The following is a 26,174-nucleotide window of genomic DNA, read 5'->3' as shown; positions in this document are numbered from 1 at the left end:
TAGATAGAATAGTATAAACAAGGCAATCTTGTTTTATCTATATACCTGTAGCCCAGCACTCCTACCTCCTACTGGTTTTGAGACAAATCCCAGACCACATTATCTTTTCATCTGTAACTATTGCAGTGTGTAACTCTAGAAGATAAAGATTCTTTGAAAAAATAAACACAGTACCAGTATCAAATCTTAAGACTAAAAATTGTAATTGATTTTTAAAAAAGGAGTGAAATGTGGCTGTTTTTCAGGGAAACTATTAGCACGATGTAGTAGTATTTAGGATTGGAGTGAACTAAAGCATCTCTAGGCGCACTGTTGGGTATCTGGTTACCCAGCAGGGGACTTGGGAGAGTTCCTGTTCTCACACTAGTCCACATGGCTCTTGCTAGCACAGCAGTAGGAGCTACCTACTTTGACATCACCAGGTACCAGGTTCCTTCCTGATCTGGCTATACTGGAAAGAGGAAGAAATGGAAATGCCATTCCCCAATCTCAACACCTGAGTCAGATTCGGCTCTCTTGAAGCTGAAGAAGAGAGACTCCCAATGACTCGAATCAGCACGAAAGGAATTATGGTTGTGAACAGAATGTATCGAAGTGGGTGTGTGTCCATGACTCTGGGTGGGATGATGGAGTCACTCTGCATCCTGTCTGTGCCTCAGGCTGCAGCTGCTCCTCTTTAATCTGCCCTCCCACCCTCTCCTCACCACCTACCCCCCCACCACATACCCAAGAGACAGTGAGAGAAACCTGAGCAGCAGCAGACATGGAGTGATGTGATAGCCAGGCTGCCCACTTCCTCTGGCCAATCAATACTTTGTGTCAGCAAGTCCTCAGGCTGTGCTGGCCCTCAAGATTGTCTGGGTTTTGCATATGAAAAAATGCTCAATATCACTGATCATTAGAGAAATACAAATCAAAACCACAATGAGATACCATCTCACACCAGTCAGAATGGCGATTATTAAAAAGTGAAGAAAAAACAGATGCTGGCAAGGCTGCAGAGAAAAAGGAACATTTTTACATTGTTGGTGGGAGTGGAAATTAGTTCAATTATTGTGGAAGACAGTGTGGCAATTCCTTAAAGACCTAGAGGCAGAAATACCATTTGATCCAGTAATCCCATTACTGGGTATGTACCCAAAGGAACAGAAATCTTTCTGTTATGAAGATACAGGCACAAGTATGTTCACTGCAGCACTATTCACAATAGCAAAGTCATGGAATCAACCCAAATGCCCATCAATGATAGAGTGGATAAAGAAAATGTGGTAAATATACACCATGGAATACTATGCATCCATAAAAAAGACTGAGATCATGTCCTTTGCAGGAACATGGATGGAGCTGGAAGCTATCATTCTCGGCAAACTAATGCAGGAAAAGAAAATCAAACACCGTATGTTCTCACTCGTAAGTGGAGGCTGAATGATGAGAACACATGGACACAGGGAGGGGAACAACACACACTAAGCCCTGTCAGGAGAGGTAGGAGGGAGAGCACAGGAAGAATAGCTAATGGATGCTGGGCTTAATACCTAGGCAATGGGTTGATCTGTGCAGCAAACCACCATGGCACCCGTTTACCTATGTAACAAACCTGCACATCCTGCACATGTACCCTGGAACTAAAAATAAAAGTTGAAGAGGAGAAGAAAAGAAAAGATTGTCTGGGTTTTCATATGAACATGCTCTTTTATCTTGGAGAATTTACAAGCTTTGTAACAATTCTGTATAGATCTAAAAAATTAGCAGTATGTTTGAAACAAAATATGGAATTCTAGGTGCAAAAATCAGCTCTCAAAAGTATTAGATTCTCTGAACTGATCAATCATAAACATATACTTCAAAGGGCACCTGTCCCCTTATCCTTGCAAAACGTTCTTGCCAATTCTTAGAACAAAAAAATCTATGGAATTCGGTTCATAAGAAACGGCTTTTACAAAACAATAATTCATAACATCTCCTTGAATGGCTTCAGATACCAAATAGGCAAGTTACCTTAGAGAGGGCATGGAAGAAATGTCTTTTCTAAACTAGAAGGCCAGCTTGTTCTTAAGGCAGATAGACATCTACACAGTATGGTTTGCTCAGTAGTGGGGGATAATGGGAAGGGCTCTTGTCCTTAAATTCCATAAATTCTCTTGCCACCACCCTGGCCCCCTACCACAGTGTGCTTCACCTATTTTTTTCTTGGAATAATCTTCTTTGGAAAAGGTGGGCCAGGATTGGTGGTGGTGGTAGTAGTGGTGGTGGAGTGCTGGAAGGCCTATCTTTTTTTTTGAGATGGAGTTTCACTCTTCTTGCCCAGGCTGCAGGGCAATGGCGTGATCTTGGCTCACTGCAACCTCCGCCTCCTGGGTTCAAGTGATTCTTCTGCCTCAGCCTCCCTAGTAGCTGGGATTACAGGCGCCCGCCACCACATCCAGCTAATTTTTTGTATTTTTACTAGAGATAGCATTTCACTATGTTGGCCAGGCTGGTCTCGAACTCCTGACCTCAGGCGATCCACCTGCCTCAGCCTCCCAAGGTGCTGGGATTACAGGCCTGAGCCACAGCACGCAGCTGGCCTCTGTATCTTTTACAGCTCATTGTTTTCTGTTATGGATATAACAACATGCATGCATGAAGTCACTGATGGAGTCTTTCCACCACAGCTGAGAGAAAGCCAGTTTTACTGAGAAAAGACAGAAAACTATTGTGCGGGAAAGTTCAATGTCAACATCTCTGTGGGGAGAGCAGAAGGTGACTGGGCAAAGATGTCTTTGAAGACACTAGGGAAGGGAGATAATGAAAGAGGATGTGGGAGGACTCTGAAGCCTCAGGGTTTTGCCTGCAGGGGCCCTGTTTTCTTTTAACTAATTAATAGGACACTGGCTCTGCAGAGAAATACACAGACTGAAACAACACTCACTAAAACTAGGAGTGAGAATACGAATAAGGCTGAAGAATTTTCCTCTCTTCCATTAAAAGTCATTTCAGGTGCGCCTGAGCCATACAGTTTCTGAAAGATCAGTCTGTGAATTCCATAAACTAGAGGTTCTCAAACTGTGGCCTAAGAACTTTCTATGTCAGAAGCATTTAGGCATGGGGCTTGTAAAAATGCACTTCTTAGGTCTACTTCAGACCTTTTAAAAACTTAAATCTTATACCCACCAAAATCTTGGAACTACTGAGCTGAGTGTCAACCAAGCCAAGATTACTGGGCCAACTGGGAAGTCAGTCAATTACTATTGTTACTTTCATCCAGCAATCTTCTAAGGAGGGCTGGGAGAGAGCGGTAAATTTATCAGTACTACTGGAAAAGCAATCCCCATTAATGATCAGTCTATATTGCTACTTCAGGAAAGAAGTTTCCAAATACTTAGTAATTTTGGATTTTGGATGATTAGTTAGATACATTATCCAAAATCAAAATATGGGCCACATCTAGTTTTCTTTGGGAAATGAAATTACTGGTGTTTTTTAAATTTTAATTTTTGCTATGATCCGTGTTTGTCAAGGTTTCTACAATGAGCTTTGTAGAATCATAGATTTTAATTAAAAAAAATCTTTAAAGAAGAGAAGTAATAGAGACCACATTTAATTTTGAGATACCAGTTGTATGTGGTATCTTAAACTAGACCAGATTTCAAGGAAATATTTAGAGAGGGATTTTAAGCAGGGGGCTCACAGAAAAATCTAGAAGTTTTATAATGCATACATGTAAATACACATTAGAAAAAGCATTTTAGGCTGGGCGTCGTGGCTCACGCCTGTAATCCCAACACTTTGGGAGGCCGAGGCGGGTGGATCATTTGAGGTCAGGAGTTTGAGACCAGCCTGGCCAACATGGTGAAACCCCATCTCTACTAAAAATACAAAAATTAGCTGGGTGTGGTGGTGGGCGCCTGTGATCCTAGGCTACTAGGGAGGCTGAGGCAGAAGAATTGCTTGAACTCGAGAGGCAGAGGTTGCAGTGAGCTGAGATCACACCATTACACTCCAGCCTAGGTGGCAGAGCGAGACTCCATCTCAAAAAAAAAGAAAAGAAAAGAAAAAGCATTTTAGGGAGGGTTTTGAATGAGTTTGCTTCAAAATTATGACTGATGTAAATATTCGGGTGAAGAACGTGAAGATGAGATTAGGAATTAGTGGGTTAATGTGCTGAATTCAAATCCTGTTTTTGCTTTTGTTTTGTCTGGTATTCAGTGGGATAGTTAGCCTTCTTGTTGAAGTATCTTCATAGGCATATTAGGAATAATAATTCCTTTTAGGATGTTTTGAGACTTTAGTAACATTCATAGATTTTTTTACATAAAAAAGTATGCATAAATACACTAAAACAAGACTTAAAAATTTGTTTTAGCCAGAAAAAAAGTGTTTTGATTTGATTTGAAAATTTTTAATGTGAGGAAACACAGATTTCAGCAGATATAATCCTATGACCATCTAAGGTTGTCAAAATTATCAGGTAGGTTCTGTCTCCTGTCTACCATTGAAATGCCTGCAATTCAGAAGTATATTTTATCAAGAACCTCTAACGAGCTGGTTCCTATATTCCTAAAAAAATCCTCAATGGGGGAGCTCTGCTCATTAGAATTAAAACTATATTATCTGTTTTAGCAAAAAGAATCTTATATCAGGACTAGCCATTGCAATGGTAATTTGTGAAATGTTGCTGTGTGCCAGCATTATTATTTATAGCTCTCCCTTGTATGGCATGATCAAATGGCCTAAATAAAGAGAAGGAGTATGGGAAGAAGAGGAGAAAGGCTGGAAGCCTACTGATTGTCCTTTGAGCACCTGCATAGTTTTCAGGCTATAAAAGGCAAGGAAGATAATCACTGAAACAGTGTGAAGGTGACAAAGTAGAGGAGGGGGGCCCTGAGTCAATCCTGAAAATGGTTGCAAACAGCCTGCTTTCCTCTGCAGCACAAATGAGGACCCAGTCTGTAGTTTGGAGCAATCCATAGCCCAGAGCCTACATGCATCTGTGTACCTAATTTCACAGTATGACGTGAGACTTAATTTGAGGGACAATGATTATAACATTACAAAGTTGTCTTCATGCTGTTACATTTCAGATAAACCCAGCTAACAGTATTTTAATGTCTAAAACGTATCTGTCTCCTCTACAAAGTAGGGGATCTTAAGCTTAAGAAAAAAAAATATATAATTTTTTAAATATTTTTTCCTCTGCCATAATACATGCTCATTCTAGAAAATTCAAACATTACCAACACCATGAAAAAAAAAACAAAAACAAAATAAGAAAACATAATTTAGATAATTTAGAGAATATCATCATTTTTAACATTTTGGGGAACATTTTTGCAGGCCTATTTCAATAAACAGAAATGTCAATATAGAATTTTGTATAATGGGATCATTTTATACATGTTTTATGCAATTAAAAAAAGTCAAAGATAGTCCTGAGACTATTCTACCCCCATGATTACAGATAAATGCCACCTTTCATGAATGCTATAAAATATACCATTGTGTTAATGTGTAGTTCATTAATCTAATACAGAATTGACGGTCCTTTGTAATGCCTTATTTTATTATCTCACATAATTTTTTCATTTTGGTTAAATTTATCAATCTTTGCCTTTATAACTTCTGAGTTTAATTCCATGCATTGTAAGACCTCCTACTTCCACATTATATAGTAGTTTTTGTTTTCTTCTAGTACTTTTATGGCTTCTTTTTTTCTGTGTTTAAATACTTGATTGATCAGGGGCTTATTTTAATTATGGAATGGAGTAGATTTCTAGCTCTAGTTTTTCCCAAATGGCTAACCAGTTGTTCCATCTTTTCCCCATGGATTTGAAAATACCTCCAGATATATTTGGATTTCCTTCCGAACCGTCATTAGGATAGCTTCATCATGATAAGCTATGGGTCTATCTTTTTGTTATTCAGATTTGACCTGGCTATTTCTGAATGCTTCAATCTTTCAGAATAATTTTAGAATCATTCTGAAATGTTTTCTCAAGAGAGTCACTGAGATTTTGTTTGGAGTTGCAGCAAACTTATACATTTAAGAAATACTTTATAAGTTTTCCTTTTGAGGAAGGTAAACTCCATTTATGCAAGTTTTCTCCTTTAGTATGTGTGTTGTTTTACTTGAAGTCTTATTAAATTGATTTCTGGGTATTTTACATTTTTGGATGCTAGTCTGTAACTCTTCAATTTATTTTATTAACTTTTTATTGTTAGTTAAGAAAGGTAATTGACTGTATTAGTCCATTTTCATACTGCTATGAAGAAACACCCAAGACTGGGTAATTTATAAAAAAAAAAAGAGTTTTAATGGAGTCACTATTCCACATGACTGGGGAGGCCTCACAACCATGGCGGAAGGTGAAGGAGGAGCAAAGGCACATCTTACATGGTGGCAGACAAGAGAGCGTGTGCAGGGGAACTGCCCTTTATAAAACCATCAGTTCTCATGAGACTTATTCACTACCATGAGAACAGCATGGGAAAAACCTGCTCCCATGATTCAATTACCTCCCACTGGCTCCCTCCCATGACAAGTGGGGATTATGGGAGCTCCAGTAAAGATGAGATTTGGGTGGGGACTCAGCCAAACCATATCATTGACTTTTATAATTTTTCTGATAATCAGTCAACTTACTAAGTACTATTATTTCTACTTGCTTTTGTGTTTGTTCACTTGAGTTTTAAAAATACAATCAATTTTGGCCAGGTGCGGTGTCTGTAATCCCAGCACTTTGGGAAGCTGAGGCAGGACGATCACTTGAGGTCAGGAGTTCAAGATCAGCCTGGTGAACATGGTGAAACCCTGTCTCTACAAAAATATAAAAATTAGCTGGGCATGGTGGCATGTGCCTGTAATCCCAGCTACTCAGGTGGCTGATGCATGAGAATCACTTGAGTCCAGGAGGTAGAGGTTGCAGTGAGCCGAGATCGTGCCACTGCACTTCAGCCTGGGCAACAGAGTGACTCTGTCTCAAAAAAAAAAAAAAAAAACCAAAAAACAAAGAAACAATCAATTTTATCTATATTCAACATATAGACATATATGAAATATGTATATATTTCAACATACGCAAAGTCCAACCTCTTGCAGGTTACTTTTGATCCACTGTCTTTAGTGTTCCTATTGCATTCATCCTCTGACATACTTCTTTCTTGAGGACTTTGGCACATGGAATCTTCAATGTCCATGTAGGCGGAGTGGCATCCAGTAATAATGGCCTTATCACCAGCAACCTTTACTGACATTTCACATAATCCCTCGTGGTCAATACCAGGCTTGCATCATGGCTCAGACGGTTGTGTACAGGAATGTTCTTTGTCAATATGTCATTTCTAATGTCCCCATATCTGCCTGTAATTTCCTATCCTTCCAATTCTCATCCCTTGCCATTCTCACCACCTGTGTGTTTCAGCCTCAGAGAAAATCATCAGCTATTGATGTTTCCATATTCTCGTCAATCAGCCTCTTCTGGACTTATTTCCTGAGGCAGCTCGGGCCATATATGTGATTGTTCACCCTCAATTTCCAATCATGCTAATTGTTCTGCTATGCCCACTCAGATAAAATCCCCAAATCAGCCTTTTAAACTTCTAATACCAAGATTCTGAGCACACTGTAGGGAAAAAAATACCAGTCTTTATTGTGGATCAGTCCTTTTGCTGGGCCCTCAACGGTGCCTGCACATTCTGTTTTATTTCGTCAGCTTGTATTTCAAACACTCTCCATGTTCCTCAAGCCCCTGATGAAACACAGCTCATCCTTCTTGGTGAAAGGGGCCTTGTCATGACTTCATTAAGAAAACTGAAACTTGAAGTCATTATATGAGAGCACCCACATTTCCTCCCCAGACCTCTAATTACTTATATCTGCATCGACTGCATCTATTCATTCCTCCACTTTCGGAAGGCAAGGCCTCTCTCTTACTCATGTTCAAGCCCATTCCTGACACCTCTGGGCTTGTTCTATCACTTATCGGTGTGCCCCTTCATATTCTCCCTCTCTGCAGACTGTTTCTCCGAGGTTATGTACGAGCTCACAAGGCTCTCTCTCACCTAAAAAACAAAACCTTTCATTGACTTCGCTCCTCCAGTTACCTTTCTCTCTTTTCTTCACTTCTCAGACAAACTTCTTAAAGCCTACGTAGCTTCCTGAGCCACCTAGGACATAAGTCCAGAAGGGGCTGATAGGCTAGGAGACCATGGAAACATCAAGAGCTTATGCTTCTCTCTGAGGCTGAAAAGCACAGGTAGTGAGAATGGCAAGGGATGGATAGGAGATTACAGGCAGACATGGGGACATGAGGATGCCATATTGACAAAGAAGATTCCAGTATGCACCAATCTGAGCCATGAGGCAAGCCAGGCATTGACAGTGAGGGATTATGTGAAATGGCAGTAAAGTCTACACAGGCTATGCTGGCTTCCTCACTTCCCATTTACCCAGCCCACAGAGTCTGGCGCTCGTGCTCATCGTGCTACTAAAATTTATTTGGAAAGGTTCTCTGGTGATTTCTCTATTTCCAAATGCCAAGGACAGTTTAGTAGCTGCTCTTGGTTGCACTTGCCACTGGTTACTATCTTTTGGGATTCTCCTTTCCTTGTTTGTTTTTTCATGATTCTGTTCCTCTGTTTTATTTTGTTTGGTTGTTTTTGTTTTGTTTTATTCTCTGCTGTGCTGTTTATTCCCCATCACCTTTTGTGGCCTCTTCCTTTTTTGACCTTCATCCCAACACAGAATCATTCTCAGGTTCTCTCCTCAGTTTCCTACTCCTCTTAGTGGGAAATTGGATCCACTCTCACGATTTTAACTCTTACCTATAGGCCAACAGTTGCCAAATCTATCTGCCAGCTCTAAACTCTATCCCACAACTATTAAAAAAGGGAACTCGTTTTTTAATACCCCAAATCCCCTTCCATGGCATAATGAAATGGCATCATAATCCACACAGCCTTTCTGAAGAGAAAAACTAAGTCATTCTGGCTTCCTTGCTCTATCAATCCATTCCATCACCTGGTCCTTCCAATTTTATTTCCTCAAAATTTCTCACACTCATTCTCCCCTCTCCCCTACCCATCTCACCTGGATTGTTTTACAGCCAGCTAATTCCTGCTTCCTGCTTTGTTGTCCAACAAATCTATCTTCAACTGTCACTAGCATTATCTCGAAAAAACTCAAACCTGGCTATATCACATCCCTGGGTAAGCCCTGTCAGTGGCCCCTATGCCTTATAGATAAACCAGACCTCCTTCTCATCACAAAAACATGTCCTCTGGGACCTTCCTCCATCCTACTGCTTCTGCCTTAGGTGCTGCCCTTCAGGTTTATACATTTTATCTTCTAGTAATATTAATTCTTAATAGTCACCTGGCTGTTTCACATCACTGTGTCTTACTTTAGGCTACTTTTTCCGGTTAGAATGATTTCCGTCTTTTTTTGGCAGAGTAGGCAACTGACTCCTATTCCTCCTTCAAAACTTCTCTCAGATATCATCATTTCTTCCAAGAGGCCTTCATTCAATCCCCATGCTGGGCTAGTTTCTTCCCCACTGTTCTTTTAAAAATGCCTGTACATAGCACAGTAGATTGAAATTCATAGTTAATGTCATAGTAAGACATTGCTCAAATTATAGTGAACCTGACCTAATTATTATTATTATTTTTCAAATTAAGAGACAGGGTCCTCAGGCTGAAGTGCGGTGGCATGATAAGAGCTCACAACAGCTTTGAACTTCCGGGCTCAAGCGATCCTCCCACCTCAGCCTTCCAAGTAGCTGAAACTATAGGCTTGTACCACTGCACCCGTCTAATTTCTATATTATTTGTGGTAGAGGCAGGGTCTTGCTATGTTGCCCAGGCTGGCCTCAAACTCCTGGCCTCTAGTGATCCTCCCATCTCGGCCTCCCAAAGTGCTGGGTTTATAGGTGTGAGTCACTGCACCAGGCCTGATGTTCTAGGGGACACAGTTCATGCCTAATACATCCTAATAACTATAACACAGTATAATGTCTAAAAATAGTAGGTCCTCAAAAAATGTGCATTAAATTCAATTATTATGGAAATATAAGTACTTAAATGAATATAAAGTAAATTAAAATGCTAGTATTATTATTAAGTTGAAATGGGAAACTGGTATCTCTTAGGTATTCCCAATTTCATTTCTGAGGAAAAGGGCTTTTTAACCTAAAATTGTATTCTCTATTTAAGTACAATCTTTGATTATTTTCAGACATTAAGTATATCGGAGAAGCTTGCAACTCCACTGATAATAAATTTGGTCTCCATTTGTATTATAGGTTTAAATTTTATTACCCCATTAGGCCTCTCTGCTGTGACCAGTCCGGAAGGCACTGTGGCAAAGCGGGGTTGTCTGATGCAATGTGAATGCTGATATGTATCTATAAACGTGTAAGAGGATAGTTTAGGTATGTTCCAGCGGCAGTCCTGCCTTAAACAGGTATATGTTTACCTAAGGAAAGAAAAGGAAATAAAAATAAAGAGGCCAAACCACATAAGAAAGCAAGGACTCTATTCATATTAAAAAGGCTTTCCTTGGTTTGTTCAGTCTAATAGAATTCTTTATACAAAAACTACAGAAGAGTGCAGAGAAGTAGGGCAGTTTCTTCAAAGACTCTTCAGGTTGGAAGGGATCTAACAAATCAGGTCATTCAGCCCTCTCTCTTTACAGAGGAGGAAACTGAAGACCAAGGAGGAGAACGACTTCCCTAAAGTTTCAAAGAGTCAGTAGTAGGGCCAAAGCCGGAAAAGAAGGAAAGAGCAAAGCAAGAGGGGGCACCTAACGGGGGGCTCTGAGTCCTTCCCCCTTCTGCTCTCCCTGAGAGTCCTCCCAGCCCCAGCCAGTCACGCCACAGAAGACCCCTAAGTGCCCATCAAAAACATGCATTTAAACTTTCAAGTATCCTATCCTCGTTCTTCCCTCTGCCTGAAATAATTTTCTCCCTCCCGTTAAAGCCACATTCTTCCTTGTCCATCAACCTCACTTCAAGCAGCACCTCTTATCTCACAGATTGCCTACATCTCTATCCTCACAACATTTAATTACTGTGGAATCCTTATCACATGGTATTACTTATGTGGGTATGCATCCCGTTCCCCTCTCCCCAGACTGGACGCTCTTAAAGGGCATCACTGATACCTCATTTAGCCTTGTATTCCCTGCACAGAGTAAGCATTAGGTAACTGCTTGCTGAATTACTTACTTTGGATTAGAGAAGAGTGAAGGTATAGCACATAAAAGTTACTGAACAGTACAGTGTTAAACTCAGATCTTAGATAAAATGGTTGTGTAACACTGCTGTGCTAATGAGTCCATTCTGACCCAAAGTCAAGAACAGGAGAATATGCTTGTCCGTAGGTATGCTCAGGAACTTCTCAGGGAGTAAACCAATCAGCTAACAGAGGTTAACTATCAGGTGCCAGACAAAAATGGAAAGCTTAATGCTAAAAATTGATAATTATCGGCTGGGCGTGGTGGTTCATGCCCGTGAGCCCAGCACTTTGGGAGGCTGAGGCGGGCGGATCACGAGGTCAGGAAATCAAGACCATCCTGGCTAACGCGGTGAAACTCCATCTCTACTAAAAATACAAAAAATTAGCCGGGCGTGGTGGCGGGCGCCTGTAGTCCCAGCTACTCGGGAGGCTGAGGCAGGAGAATGGCGTGAACCTGGGAGGCGGAGCTTGCAGTGAGCCGAGATCGCGCCACTGCACTCCAGCCTGGGCGACAGAGCAAGACTGTCTCAAAACAAAACAAAACAAAACAAACAAACAAAATTGATAACTATCATGTGGGAAAGTCAAGAGTAGTGTCCTGTAGACAGTGAAAGGCCATTTAGAATATGAGGAGGGGGTTTGAAAAAGTGTGGTTTCTATACAAATTACCATAATGTACAATAGAGTAGAAGCCAGTACAAGAAGACTGTGATAGCTGAACTTTCACTGCCTAAGCTCATGGACATTTAAAAAAAATTTTTTTAATTTAAAAGTAATTTTTAATACTTATGACATACCAACACCTACTTGAGTATATTAAAAACACTGAAAAATGAATTTAGGACAGAATAATAATTATAAAATTTTACTATTTTCATAATGTGGTTACAAAGTAATAAATGTTGAATTGGATGTATAGAAATTAGTTTGTTAAGTATTGCCAGAAACTCAGTCTTATTATTTTATAGTCACATCTTGTCTTTGATAAAAAATGATCTTATCCACAGAGTAGTTTAAAGATATTTAAACTATTCTTATTCACCAAATTTGGCTTCAAGTAACTCCAGGTTGTTTTTCAAAACCTGAATTCACTCTCAAAAGAAGAAGATTTGCCAACCTTATGACTATTCCAAGAATTGGCTCCAGGCTTTGAAAGTAACACTACAAGAAGAATTTCAAAAAGATTTTGTGCAATTGCTGCATTGTTGGAAAAGTTCCTGGGTTCCTTTGGTGACTACTTTTAAAGACACAACATTCACATGCTTTTAAAACACATCAGTCACATCACTTTATAGAAACATTCTGTACTTGTGCAAAGAAGAACCCATCTAGAACCCATCTAGAAGAACCCATCTAGGTTTTTAAAAATTGGAATCCATGAATGACTGCTGTGCCAATTACGATGTAGAGCTTCAACCGAAAAAATGAACTTCTCTACTGCTAAGCTGGAGCACAGATGAATATGCAAGTATCCAAAGAGGTACCTGTGTTTAACAATACAGAGAAAGCACAAGTGCTCAACTGACAGCTAATCTTGTCTTCTACAGAGCATTAGAAATTCTTTCAATGTTAGAGGTGTAGAATGGAAATAAGTCTTTGTTTTATGATTAGAAAACACACGTACAAAAGTTAAGAGAGCTACGCAGGGATGCACAGACTTTAATGGGAGTTACTTTGTCTTCTGCATCTTTGCCCTTCATAAATCTAGTGAGGTTGTATAATCAGTGATTTTAGGAAGCTGGTTCAGTTTAGACTGCCTGCCTTTCTATTTTGGCTTCAACACTTTAACAGCTGTTATGACTTGGGCAAGTCACTGTGTCTCTCCTACATATAAAATGTGATGAAAATAGTACCTACCTTATTATATGTATATCTGTAAAAGCACTTTGAATAGTGTCCAATGAATAGCAATGATATTACTTCATCTTGTCTAAGCTTTGATATATTTTCTGGAGCTACTTAGTTTCTTCTTTGAAAGAAGATCAAATCTCAAAACAAAATATTCCTTTCCGCTCTCTTCCATTTTCCTTATGGCAAAGACTTTACGTGTTTCATCCGGGTGATATTCAAGACACTTAGCATGGTACCCACGGTGCAAAAGTACTTAGTAAATGTCACTTGAGTACTCACTCAAATCTCTCTGTTCATCATTAACTGTCAAATACTGCTTTTCTCTTATAGCTCATATGCCATTTATTATTCTGATGCAAGGTCTGATATTTTGTGATTTTAGAATTTGAGAAAAGGTGCTGTGATTCTTTGTAAAATTTTCAGAAAAGATCCCTGATCAAATCAAGAACACACCTAAGAAATCTACCAACTTCACATCAAAACAAGTCCAACTTTATATATACTATGGAACTTTGTTATTAAGGGAGGAAGGGAGAGCAGGAGGAAAAGAAATATATTCTTAACACTAAATGTAGGCTCTTTGAGGACCACACTGTATATTACACAGAGCATCCTGCACAATATTTAAGGATTAAATAGATCTAATGAGTTGTTATTTTCTAATGAATTATAGAAACAATGTAGTGATAATAAAAGTTGTTATGATGAATTGAGTTTTTCATCACTATCGATATATAGCAATTCAACTCACAATACACATTTTACAGCACTACACACTAAAGGTTTCAGAATCATTTGTAGAAACACAACTGCTTTCAGACAATAATCCTTCATTATTATAAAGGACACAAAAATTAGCATATTGTTTTTCCGAGGTTCTTCCTGGTTTTTAACTTACTGCACAAGTTGGGCGTAATGTGAAAGACAACAAATATGGATATAATCATATACCTGATATATATGGACTTTAAGAAAACACCAACATGTATACACAGATCAACATCTCCACTAGGGCTGGTCATGGTGGCTCACACCTGTAATCCCAGCACTTTGGGAGGCTGAGGTGGGCAAATCTCCTGAAGCCAGGAGTTCAAAACCAGTCTGAGTAACATGGTGAAACCCTGTCTCAACAAAAAATAAGAAAAATAGCCAGGCCTGGTGGTGCATGCCTGTAGTCCCAGCTACTCTGGAGGCTGAGGTGGGAGGACCACCTGAGCCCAGAGAGGTTGAGACTGCAGTGAGCTGTGATCATGCCACTGCACTCCTGGGTGACAGAATGAGACCCTGCCTTGAAAAACAAAACAAAACAAAACAAAAATCCCCGTTAGGGAAGAAGAGGCATGTCAATGCCCCATCTCATTGCCTGAGACAAGACACAGAATAGAATACAGAGGGAAGAGAAGGAATATCTTCCGGGGCAGAAGAGGAAGATTATGCAGGTTAATGGTAAATTAGCCAATTTTTTTCTTTCTCTTTTCAATATAACTCAGTATTATTTCCCCCTCTCTTTTCCCGACTCCCTTCTGTTTTCTCCTCATCTCTTTACTCACTTTCTCCAACTTCACATTTCCATTTCTCTCACCTTGGTCTCCTCCCTTTTAAAACAGGTCTCATCACCATTGTGCCCTCTATTGAATTGTTCAGAGGGTGGCCCAGATATCACTACCTCATCTAATTAGGGGGTCTGTCTAGGATCATCCAGACTAGAAGAGAGGAACAGAAGAGATTAAGAAAATGAATTGACAGGATGGCTCAGTCACAATTCCTCTGTTTAACACTGCGGGTCTACCTTGCTAAGGTCATCACCATAAGATTGTATTCTAATGGGTTTGTTTACTACTGTTAAAACTATGAATTCATTTTATGGGTGGATAACTATTCTGCAAAGAAGCTTGGAAAAAACAGTATTTGAGAGTAATGCCTGCCATTTATTGAGCTCTCCTATGGTGTGCAGATACTGTGTGATCACACTTAATCATAACAATCTCACGAGATGCTTCAAGTCGCCAAGTTCAACACATTTATAGTCGGCTAAAGTTGGATAGTCTAAAAAAAAAAGAAAACTAATCAACAAAAAACTTGATTCCGGCCTTAAAATGACAATAGCATAAGAAAAAAAGACCAAAACATTGGGAAGTGTTAACTTTGAGACAAGGAACTATAAGGTGGGAGACAGGATGAAGGCCTCCATTTTTCATTTTGTATCTATCTATATTGTTTTAATTTCTGACTTTATAAATGTATTGCTTTAAAAAATATCAACACATATGGGAAGATTATGTTCCAATTCTGTCACTTAAAAAAACCAGTAATAAATATTAGATGCAAAATTTTAAGAGGTCGTAAAAAAATGTACCCAAATATCACAGCCTGAGTTATCTTTGATGTTGTGGTTTGGGAAGTTTTCAAAATCTTAAGTATGAATGTCACTTAGTCAACATTCAACAGATGTTCATTATTACAAAGTATAAGGCACTGACCTGTCTTTAAGATGCTTACAATCTTGTTTCTCTTGCTACATGAAAGCCCTTTCTTTTTTTCTTTTTCTTTGTGAAAAGACATATATTTATAGAGTAAAAGGCTTAGTAAAAGATCTAATCTAATTGTCTTTAAATCAAGCCTGTGGAACAAAGATTTCTATGAAATGCCCAGAAAAGGCAGATTTATAGAGATAGGGAGTAGGTAGTGATTGCCTAGAGCTGGGGTTGGGAATTGAAATAAGGATTAAGAATAAATGTACCTGAGGGATCTCATTGGAGGGATGAAAATGTTCTTAAACTGGGTTATGGTGATGGTGCAGCACTTGGTAATGTTACCAAGAGTCATGGAATTACACCTGGAAATGGGTAAATTTTATGAGGTAAAATCTCAGTAAAGTTGTTACAAATACTATGCATCTTGGGACATCATGTCCATTATAAATACAGAAACATTTGACACACATGGAGTGACCAATGACGGCTACATATGTCTATCTTAGGGAATGTAAATTAGTCTACTTTAGGAAATGTAGTTTAAGTTGGTTCTGCTTCTCTTCTCAAGGTAACGAATCAAACTTCGGATAAAACACTCCTCTTTAAGGAAAAAGAAGCAGTCATTAAGGTGGCTGAGGAGGAATCTCTCTCAAGGATCTTTGCTTTATTACATTTGAAAATGTGCAAAGTGGCTAAAGCTGAGCATTTAAAAAATTAGAAAGGTGTTAAAGGACAGTTCTGTTGAAGTTTAGCAAATGGAAACAGTTTAAAGCTGAGAGTCCATGGGTAAAAAGCTCAGTGCCAGGAAGCAGAATGTGGAATCAGTGGATGATGGATAGAAGTATTGGACAACAGATGTATAATACCAAATTAGTAAGCAATATTTAAATTAGCTGGAAGGTCACAAAATACTCATGGCATGAGATCTTTTTAGCATAAAGTAAAAACCAACACACCTGGTTAGATTCAAAGAAATGCTCACATGCTGTCACAAGAGTCCTCAGGGTCACTTTATAGAACATTGTTGCAGGCTGCCGTAAGCATTTGACCTCTTTGAAGTTTGACCATTTAGTTTAATTATATTTTATGTCATCCTCCCACCTCCACCCCATAGCATGTCCCAGATGTTAAAAAGTGAGGACTAATACAGCCACAGTTTATGGAGAGCTGATAATATGTAGGCACTAGGTGAAGTACATTTCTTTTTTATTTTACTTTTTTCTTTAACATTGATTTTAAGTTCAGGGGTACATATGCAGGTTTGTCATACAGGTAAACTTGTATCATGGGGGTTTGTTATACAGATTATTTTGTCACTCAGGTATTAAACCTAGTACCCATTAGTTATTTTTCATGATCTTCTCCCTCCTCCCACCCTCCACCCTCCAATAGATCCCAGTGTGTGTTGCTCCCCTCTATGTGTCCGTGTGTTCTCATCATTTCACTCCCACTTATAAGTGAGAACATGCGGTATTTGTTTTTTTGTTCCTGCGTTTGTTTGCTAAAGATAATGGCCTCCAGCTCCATTCATGTCCCTGCAAAGGATGTGATCTCATTTTTATGGCTGGATAGTATTCCATGGTGTATATGTACCATATTTTCTTTATGCAGTCTACCATTGATGGGCATTTAGGTTGATTCCATGTCTTTGCTATTGTGAATAGTGCTGCAATGAACATACACATGCATGTGTCTTTATAAAAGAACAATTTATATTCCTCTGGGTATATACCCAGTAAAGGGATTGCTGAGTTGAATGGTATTTCTGTCTTTGGGTATTTGAGGAATTGCCACACTGTCTTCCACGATAGTCAAACTAATTTACACCCCCACCAACAGTGTATAAGCATTCCTTTTTCTCTGCAACCTTGCCAGCATCTGCTATTTTTTTGACTTTTTAATAATTGCCATCCTGACTGGTGTGAGATGGAATTTCATTGTAGTTTTGATTTGCATTTCTCTAATGATTAGTGATGTTGAGCTTTTTTTCATGATTGTTGGCTGTATATATGTCTTCTTTTGAAAAGTGTCTGTTCTTACATTTCCCATTTAAACTTCAAAGCAAGCCTGCATCAAACTGCTGACTTAAGTACTCCCCATTATACATAATGAAACAGAGACTTAGAGGTGCTGAGTAACTTGCCAGAGTCACACCTGCAGGAGACAGGAAAGTCAGAATTCAAATGCTAGTTTCCTAGAGCCTACCTTCTTAACTACTTCATGTACTGCGCCCAGATAAATCAGCATTTTCTGTGACATTAACCTCCAGTCATAGAGCTGATTTGGTTCACTATATATTTTTTTCAAACCTTTCAAACCAGAACACACACTGTTTATTTTTCTCCATTTTTTAAAACTCCTCTATTGAGTGTTATACTTTAATATAATTTGTTTAATATAATTTATAAGTATAATATGTATAACATTTTAAAATATGAGTTTTCATACATCGAAGGCCCATATTTAGTGGATTAGTGGGTGAATTAATATATGTTAAAACATGTTATACATCATTCTTTCCTACCCCAAAGTTTATAATGAAAAGTGAACTGGATCTTGTTATGTTGCCCAGGCTGGAGTGCAGTGGCATGATCCACGATCTTGGCTCACTGCAACCTCTGCCTCCCAGGTCTTTCACCTCAGCCTCCCTAGTAGTTGGGATTACAGGCATGAGCCATCACGCCTGGTTAATTTTTGTATTTATAGTAGAGACGGGGTTTCACCATGTTGGCCAGGCTGATCTCAAACTCTTGGCCTCAAGTGATCCACCTGCCTCGGCCTCCCAAAATGCTGGGATTATAGTGAGCTACAATGCTCAGCCTGTCAGATCTGATGACCTAGAAATTAAAAAAAAAAAATTATATGCAAACACATACATAGATAGAGAGATAATCTTCTTTTGCTAAATGGGAGTTTTCAAAGTTTGGAATTAAGTAAGCACTAAGAAACTGAGTTAGGTCCAACAATTATTTGCCTTTATTTCTCTTGCTTCTAATTCAAGATCAGTTCCCAACTTCAACCTGTGTTCTGTTTGTCAAGTACTCCAACATGCCATGCACACAGATGGATAGTTTAGATGAGACATGTTGCCAGTGCAGGTCATTTATTTTTACTTGAATTCACTATTTTAAGTAAAAATATATACTAAAAATAACAAACCTTTATTGATAATACCGGAGTGCTTCCTTTTAAGGTAAATGTCCTTGTTGCCCACATCTATCCTTTTCCTACATACATATGGAGTTGGACACATTTCTAAAATTCTTACACCTCAAGTTATTAAAGTTCAAATGTTAAAAATTCAAATTGCAGTTTGAATGATATTACATGTAATTTAATTCATTATTTGAAACATGAATCAAGATAACTTTTGCTCAGAATATATCAGCATTCATTTTGGGTACTTGTTGAAATTCATTAAAAGTAACCTGGATATTACTAAATGTGATCCAGAAGAAACTTTAAGAAATAAAGGTGTGTTTCATAAAATGTATGTCAAGGGTAGGGGTTTGGCAGAGGGATAGCATTAGGAGAAATACCTAACGTAAATGACGGGTTGATGGGTGCAGCAAACCAACATGGCACATGTATTCCTATGTAACAAACCTGCACGTTGTGCACAGGTACCCCAGAACTTAAATAACAAACAAACAAACAAACAAAAGTTAGAGCAAGCGTATTCTGACCTCTTGAAGGAAAAAAAAATGTGTGTCAAAAAAAGTCAGGCTATGCTACGACCGTTAAAGTACTGGGAACATAAAATTCAGAATGAAAAAGGTAATAAAAGTGGAGAAAATTAGGATCTCAAAAGGAAATATACAGCTAAAGTACTTATTCTTGGCCAGAAAGGGGTTCATTGTATTTTTTAATCAAATATGCAGTTTGGTGATGAGTGTATCAGCAGCTTCACCTTCTAGCACAAAGATGAACAAATTAGCCACAGCTCTTGGGCAAGTAAACGTACCTAGAAATTCTAACCACTACTGATAGGAAATGTGATTAAGAAAAATTTTAAACGTAGAATTTCCCCTGATATAGTCAAGCTGAATGTCAGCTATAAACCTATTACAGTGTATATCTTAATTACTGGGTCTGGGGTCTTAGCTTCCCCAGCTCACCAACAGATGGTACTCGAAAGTGACTGTTGGTTGGGCCCTCTGAGAAATTCAATAAGGAAAAATGTAATCCGAGTCTGCAACCTATTTAGAGGAAAGATAACTAATACAACTGGATTAGTGGGTGAATTAATATATGTTAACAACTTGAAACAGTACTTGGTACAAACTAAACTGTCAATAAACATTAATTGTTAATTAATTGTCATAATAACAGCAGCTAAATTCTATGAGGCAGAAGCCACATATGTACAAGGTGAGTACTGGTAAAGAAGAGATGAGTATGGCCAGTAATGAAGGAAGGCTTCACATGAAGGAAAACTTGAGTTGATTTCTAGAAGCAGATGAAGAGAGAGGAGAGAGGGGAAAGGAATAGCCGCAAGGAAAAGTGAAGACAGAAGGGGATTCATTCGGTCCTATGTTTGGCATACCAGTTCCTTATTCCTTCTGCATATCACTTCTTTTTTTGAATTTTATAAGAAATATATTTTTAAATTATTTTAAAATTAATATTATTTTTAATTGGCAAATCATAATTGTTAATATTTATGGGGTACAAGGTAACGTTTTGGTATATGTATATAATGTGGCATGATTAAATCAAGCAACATACCTATGGTCTTGCTTACCTATCATTTTTTATGGTGAGACATTTGAAATTTACTCTTAGTTATTTTGAAATATACAACACATTATTATTCACTAATCACCTTGCTGTGCAATAGATCTCAAAACTTATTCCTCCTGTCTAACTGAAACTTTGTACCCTCTGATCAACTCCCTATTCCCTCCTTCCCCACCCTTTCCACCTTCCAGCGCCTGGCAACCACCATTCTACTCTCTATTTCTATGAATCCCAACTTTTAAATTTATTTTTAAATTAAATTAAATTTTAGTTTTGAGACAGGGTCTCACTCTGTGTCCAGGCTGGAATGCGGTTGCATGAACATGGCTCACTGTAGGCTCAACTGCCTGGGCTCAAGCGACTCTCCCACCTCAGCCTCCCGAGTAGCTGGGACCACAGGTGTGTGCCATCATGCTTAACTTTTTTTTTTTTCTTTTCTGTAGAGACAGGGTCTCACTTTGTTGCCCAGGCTGGTCTTAAACTCCTGGGCTCAAGTGATCCTCCAGCCTCGGCCTCCCAAAGTGTTGGGATTATGGGCATGAGCCACAGTCCCTGGCCTGAGTCAACTTTTTTAGATGTCACACTTAAGTGAGATCATGCAGTGTTTGTTTCTCTATTCCTGGCTTATTTTGCCTAACATATGTCCTCTAGGTTCATCCATGTCACAAATGATCTTTCTTTTTAAAGGCTGAATAATATTGTGTATATATACCACATTTTCTTATCCATTTATCCACTGATAGACACTTAGATTGATTTCGTATCTTGTGTATATATAGCACATTTTCTTATCCATTCATTTGTTGATGGGCACTTAGGTTGATTTCATATCTTGGCTATTGTGAGTAATCTGCAATGAACATGGGAGTGCTGCATATCACCCCTTTAAGTACAGGGCTGCTAGTATGATTGTTTGGCTATAAAAGATGTGCATGCTGACTAGTATTAGGAAGTGAGGTTGCAATGGTCTGTGTGGGTCCAGATCATGAAGGATCTTAAAATCTTGGCAGAGGAGCCTATTTTTAAGAGTAGGCCATGGAAGGCCATCATAGATTCTGGAACAGAGGAACCGGTGTACAGCATAGTGGTTATAAGTTCATGCTGTAAAGTTAGGAGACCTGGGCTTGAATCCTGGCTGCTCTTTTATTAACTGTGTGACTCTGCCTAGCTGCTTAGCTTCTCAGAGCTTCAGTGCTTTTATCTGCAACATGGAAATAATAGCACCTGCCTCATTCTTTGTGAGAATGCATTTAACGTGTTGAGCACACTCCCTGTCACACAGTAAGCATTCTCAGTAAGTGCCAGCTATTATTACTTAGGAGGCTAAGGCTTTAGGTGATGAGGCCTACATGGGTGCAGTTACGGACGCAGGGAAATTGCGAGGAGCAAGTCATTCTAATCCTCTTAGAAGAAATGTCCATTGGGACACCCAGACTTCAACAAGACTTTGAGCTTAGTGATAATCTAAGTTATGAAGTTCAAAACAGAAGTTAGACCGGGTTTCTAAGCACAAAAATTTGGCAACTTAAAATGATTTCAAAGTGGAATTATCACATCAGTATATCCTTATAATAATATATATCCCTCCTTCCTAAATTATTCATATCCTGATACCTGAACAAGAGTTTTTAGAGCTCAGAAGGGTTAGTATCTAAAATCATAGACTGAATTAGAAGTGACTTCAGTAGGCTTAGAAAATACCACTTTGTAGGAAAAAACAACCAACCTCTCCTCCCAAACCAATTTTACCCAAGACTGCAAAATAGATAAATATTTTAACAGTAGAGAAGACTCAGTTATAGGCTAAACTCTTTATCATACCTTGTCTGTGTGTTTAATGTGGCAATGGTCACCAAAGTCCCTTGAAGTACAGTAATATTCATTTGTGCCTCCCCCATCCCCACTCTGCTCTTGAAGTTCCAGAAGGGCAGATCCAAAATAACATTTATCCTTGTATTGCCCATCGTTATTGAACAAGTAGGTACTCAATTATTTGCTGAACTAAAATGAATTTGTGAAAATGGTCATTCTAAATGAAGGGCTGTGTTGGGACTTTGAGCTTCAATGTGGTTAGGCTTATTTTCTACAAAATTATTTTCCCAACATCCAGTGAGTTTTGAATTAAGAGAATTTGTTTAAATCCTACAGTAGACTTTTCAATCAATCTAAACCATCTCCTTAACTGAATATCTAGACAGACAGAGAGAGTGAGAGAGAGACAGAGAGAGAGAGCACCACAAGATTGCCCATGTAGGAACTCCAGAAATCCGCATCCACCCAAAACGCGTCCCGGGGCAGAGAAGTTTAGGCTGCGCTCCTCCCATCTTGGATGGGTCCCAGCTGAGAATACTCACTGGGCTGAGCCAAGTTTGCTCTCCCTCTTCCCGAGCACTTTCGCAGGCTTTGTGTCTTCCACATCTTGCTGTAGTTCAGTCATCGGGGCCGTGTCTGGAGGGCACCTTCAGACTTCCGCGCGCCTGGCTCTCCCCCGGCTCTTCCCGGCTTCTAGGTTCCGGTGCGCCGGCCAAGCAAGCGGCGCCGTGCCCTCCCCTGCACCCTCCGCCCCGCGCATCCAGGCCGGGCCGCCCGCGCCAAGCTCTCGGGGCCGCGGACCTGGACACGTCGGAGCGGGCGCGATTGGTCCGACCCAGTGTGGAAGAGCCGAGAGGGAGGGAAGGGGAGGGTCGAAGCGAAGTGACAGCCTCTTTCCCCAACCCAGGAGGCAGAGAAGAGAAAAAGGAAACCTGTTGAACGAGTCTTTCGGGAGAGGAAGCTAATTGGCCAAGCAGGTGGAACTTTTGCCTAAGAAGGCACAATCCGTTTAGCCTCCTGGTAAATTAGCCTTTTTGTTTTCTATCCCGACTGTAACAGGGGGATTTTTAAAGAGGGCAGCCGGCTCTAGATACCGGAAATAGAGACCTCTGAGTGGGACGCCCTGTCACACAAATGCGCTGTGTGGGCTGGCCTATGCCCCGTCCTAAATTATTCAAACAGGATATTGCTTCATTGAGGGACTGCCTCTTCTGCTTAAACAATAGGTCTGCTCAATTTTTTATGTGGGAATAACAAAGGTAATAAGTAGTTGCCTTTGGTGGTGTTTTGGTTAACCCTTCATCGTTCTGGGGGTGGGGGCGGTTAGAGGGGAAAAGAAGAAGCAACCATCAAAATCTTCAAATATTGGGTTATGACTGTTCTCATCAAAATCAAAATTGGTGTTTGATAATTCCCAAGCCGTCTCTTTGTTGCCCATAGTTGTGCAAGTACCTTATTTACTCTGCACTCAACCAGTACCGTGAATGCCTCTTCTTCCCACCTTTTGGTGACATTTTGATTTGCCTGTTCTAAGGTTTTGCATGGGAAGCATCCGTTCATTCATTCATTGAACAAACTTTTGAGAGCTACCAAGTTCCAGGCATTGTTCTCAACCAGGGGTGTCCAATCTTTTGGCTTCCCTGGGCCACACTGGAAGAAGACGAACTGTCTTGGGCCACACATAAAATACACTAAGGATAGATAATAAGCTTTTAAAAAGGTCTGTGCAGGGGCCGGGCATGGTGGCTCACACCTGTAATCCCAGCAGTTTGGGAGGCCGAGGCGGGTGGATCATTTGAGGTCAGGAGTTCGAGACTGGCATGGCCAACATAGTGAAACTCCATCTCTACTAAAAATACAAAAATTAGCTGGGTGAGGTGGCACAGGCGCCTGTAATCCCAGCTATTTGGGAGGCTGAGGCAGGAGAATCGCTTGAGCCTGGGAGGTGGAGGTCGTGGTGGGCCAAGATGCACCACTGCACTCCAGTCTGGGTGACGGAGTGAGGCCCTGTCTCAAAAAAAAAAAAATTCCGTGCATAAATGTCACAATGTTATAAGACAGTTTATGAATTTGTATTGGGCTATATTCAAAGCTGTTCTGGGCTGCAGGTTGGGCAAGCTTATATAAACATTGACTTGTTATAGCAAATAACATTTGTGTTGGTGGTTTTCTAATTTGCTATGGAGTAGTTGACAATTAGAATAATTAATATAAAACGTTATTATTGGAAGCCTGACTTGACTTCAAAGCAATTACAAGTGGCAACAGTAGAGCATGACATGCCTGGGAAAAAACCACTAACTATGTTCTGGGGCTGCAAGTCCTTCATTTTTCTTTTAAAATAAAGTTTAGATTTAAGAGTATTACAAAGACTATACAACCATAGTATGTACATGTATGTATGTATGTTTGTAGGGTGTACGTGTGTGTAAAACACCTAACCTAAATAACTTCAAACATTTTGGAGGTGCAGGTTCTTTCCAAAGTTTTCTTATTCCTTCTCTTTTTACATATGTATCATTAGGCTGAGAGAATAAAATCATCTTTTTGTAGCCTGCTTGCTCCAAAATTGATGCTTGTGACATTTGAAAAATAAGTAAAGAAAAAAGCTTACATAAATTCTAGAAGAGTTGGCTTAGTCAGGCCTCTCTCTCTTTTTTCTTCCTGACCACTGACTGCTTTGCTATAGGAGCTGTGCTAGGTGGGATGGGGAAAGCGCTGGGTGACCTGAAAGCTTGAAGGCTGTCTCCTTGGTGCCCATAGTTGTCTCTTCTTGGGGACATTCCTGATGCCTTCACCTCTACATCTTTGCTCGAGGTCCCCACCCTCCTCAGGATAGGGATAGGTTTGGAACAGAGATGAGGTTGTCAATTTCCCAAACTCTGGATGAGGACTCTCAGATCTCAGGTGCCCTCCAACTTCTCATTACAGAGCTCAGATCATACTGACTTCCCCCCTAAGTCATTTTTTTATTGTGGTAAAATATACATAACATTACTATTTATCATTTTAATAAGTGTATAATTCAGTGGCATTCAACACTTTCACAATGTTATTTAACTATCACCACTTATCTGTACCAAAAACTTTTTTTATCATCCTTAGCGTAAACTCCCATTAAACACATTAAACAATAACTCTCTCTTTTCCACCTCCTCCCAGCCTCTGGTAGTCTCTAGTTTACTTTCTGTCTCTATAAATTTGTCTGTTTTAGGTACCTCATACAAGTGGAATCATACAATATTTTTCCTTTTGTGTCTGGCTTGTTTCACTCAGTGTAATGTTTTAAGGTCAATCCATGTCATAGCATATATCCAAATTTCATTGTTTTTGGCTGGATGATATTCCATTGCATGCATATACCACATTTGGGTTGCCCATTTATCTGTTGATGGACACTTAGGTTGTTTCTAGCTGTTTACTATTGTGAATGATGCTGCTATGAACATGAGTGTGCAAATGTTTGTCTGAGTCCCTGATTTCATTTCTTTTGGATATATACCTAGGAGTAGACTTGCTGGGTCATATGGTAGTCTATGTTTACCCTTCTGAGAAATCATGGTCAGGCCTCTTTTAATGCATGAGTAAGGGCAAGTATTCAAAGCAGTCTTAGCATGGGCTTATGGCTCAATTAAAGAGCACTCAGTTATCCTGAAATAGCTTAAAGTTCTTTAGTGCATGGTATGAGGACTTCCAATGGTGTAGTTTTAAGTGAGAAGGAGCAGGTGAGGTTGAAGTGGAAGGCAAGGCAGGTAGGGAAAATATCAGTCTTTTCCTAGAGTGGAAGAATTGGAAAGGAGCAAGTAAGCTACAATATTTTACCTACTGATGTTTGCTTATGTTTAAAAGGCATCATTAAACAACTGCCTAATTTGTTTATTCTTGGGGCTATTCTACAGTAATATATGGAATATAGTATTCAAGAGGCACAGCAGATAAACAATAAAGGAAATGTCATTGCCATGTGACAAAATAGCGATGTAAGATTATGCCTATGATATGTGAGAGAGGAGACAAGAAAAAAAGATTATGGCTAAAATATGTTTTAGGATGCCCTTTGATATTGCACCAATAAGAGACATT

General features: G+C 39.5%; 1 protein-coding gene across 5 annotated transcripts in view; it reads right to left on the bottom strand.

Annotated features, from left to right (window-relative positions):
• Window positions 1-23,183, bottom strand: part of GRAMD2B (GRAM domain containing 2B) — a 71,213-nt gene extending 48,030 nt beyond the window's left edge. For 2 of the 5 annotated variants that reach the window (XM_030818389.1, XM_003259897.4), the window contains exon 1: window positions 22,634-23,135. In XM_030818389.1, the coding sequence (XP_030674249.1) occupies window positions 22,634-22,716 (83 nt within the window). In that variant the 5' untranslated portion in view covers window positions 22,717-23,135. Of the gene's footprint in view, window positions 1-10,296; window positions 10,342-22,633 lie in introns of those variants that run through there. The other 3 variants (XM_003259899.4, XM_030818383.1, XM_030818392.1) reach the window with 3 other exon arrangements.
• Window positions 23,184-26,174: the final 2,991 nt, after the last annotated feature.

The sequence above is a fragment of the Nomascus leucogenys genome, chromosome 2, assembly GCF_006542625.1.
Source record: "Nomascus leucogenys isolate Asia chromosome 2, Asia_NLE_v1, whole genome shotgun sequence".
Lineage (NCBI taxonomy): Eukaryota > Metazoa > Chordata > Mammalia > Primates > Hylobatidae > Nomascus > Nomascus leucogenys.
Note: the sequence above shows the minus strand (reverse complement) of the source record. Positions and strands in the feature narration are given on the sequence as shown.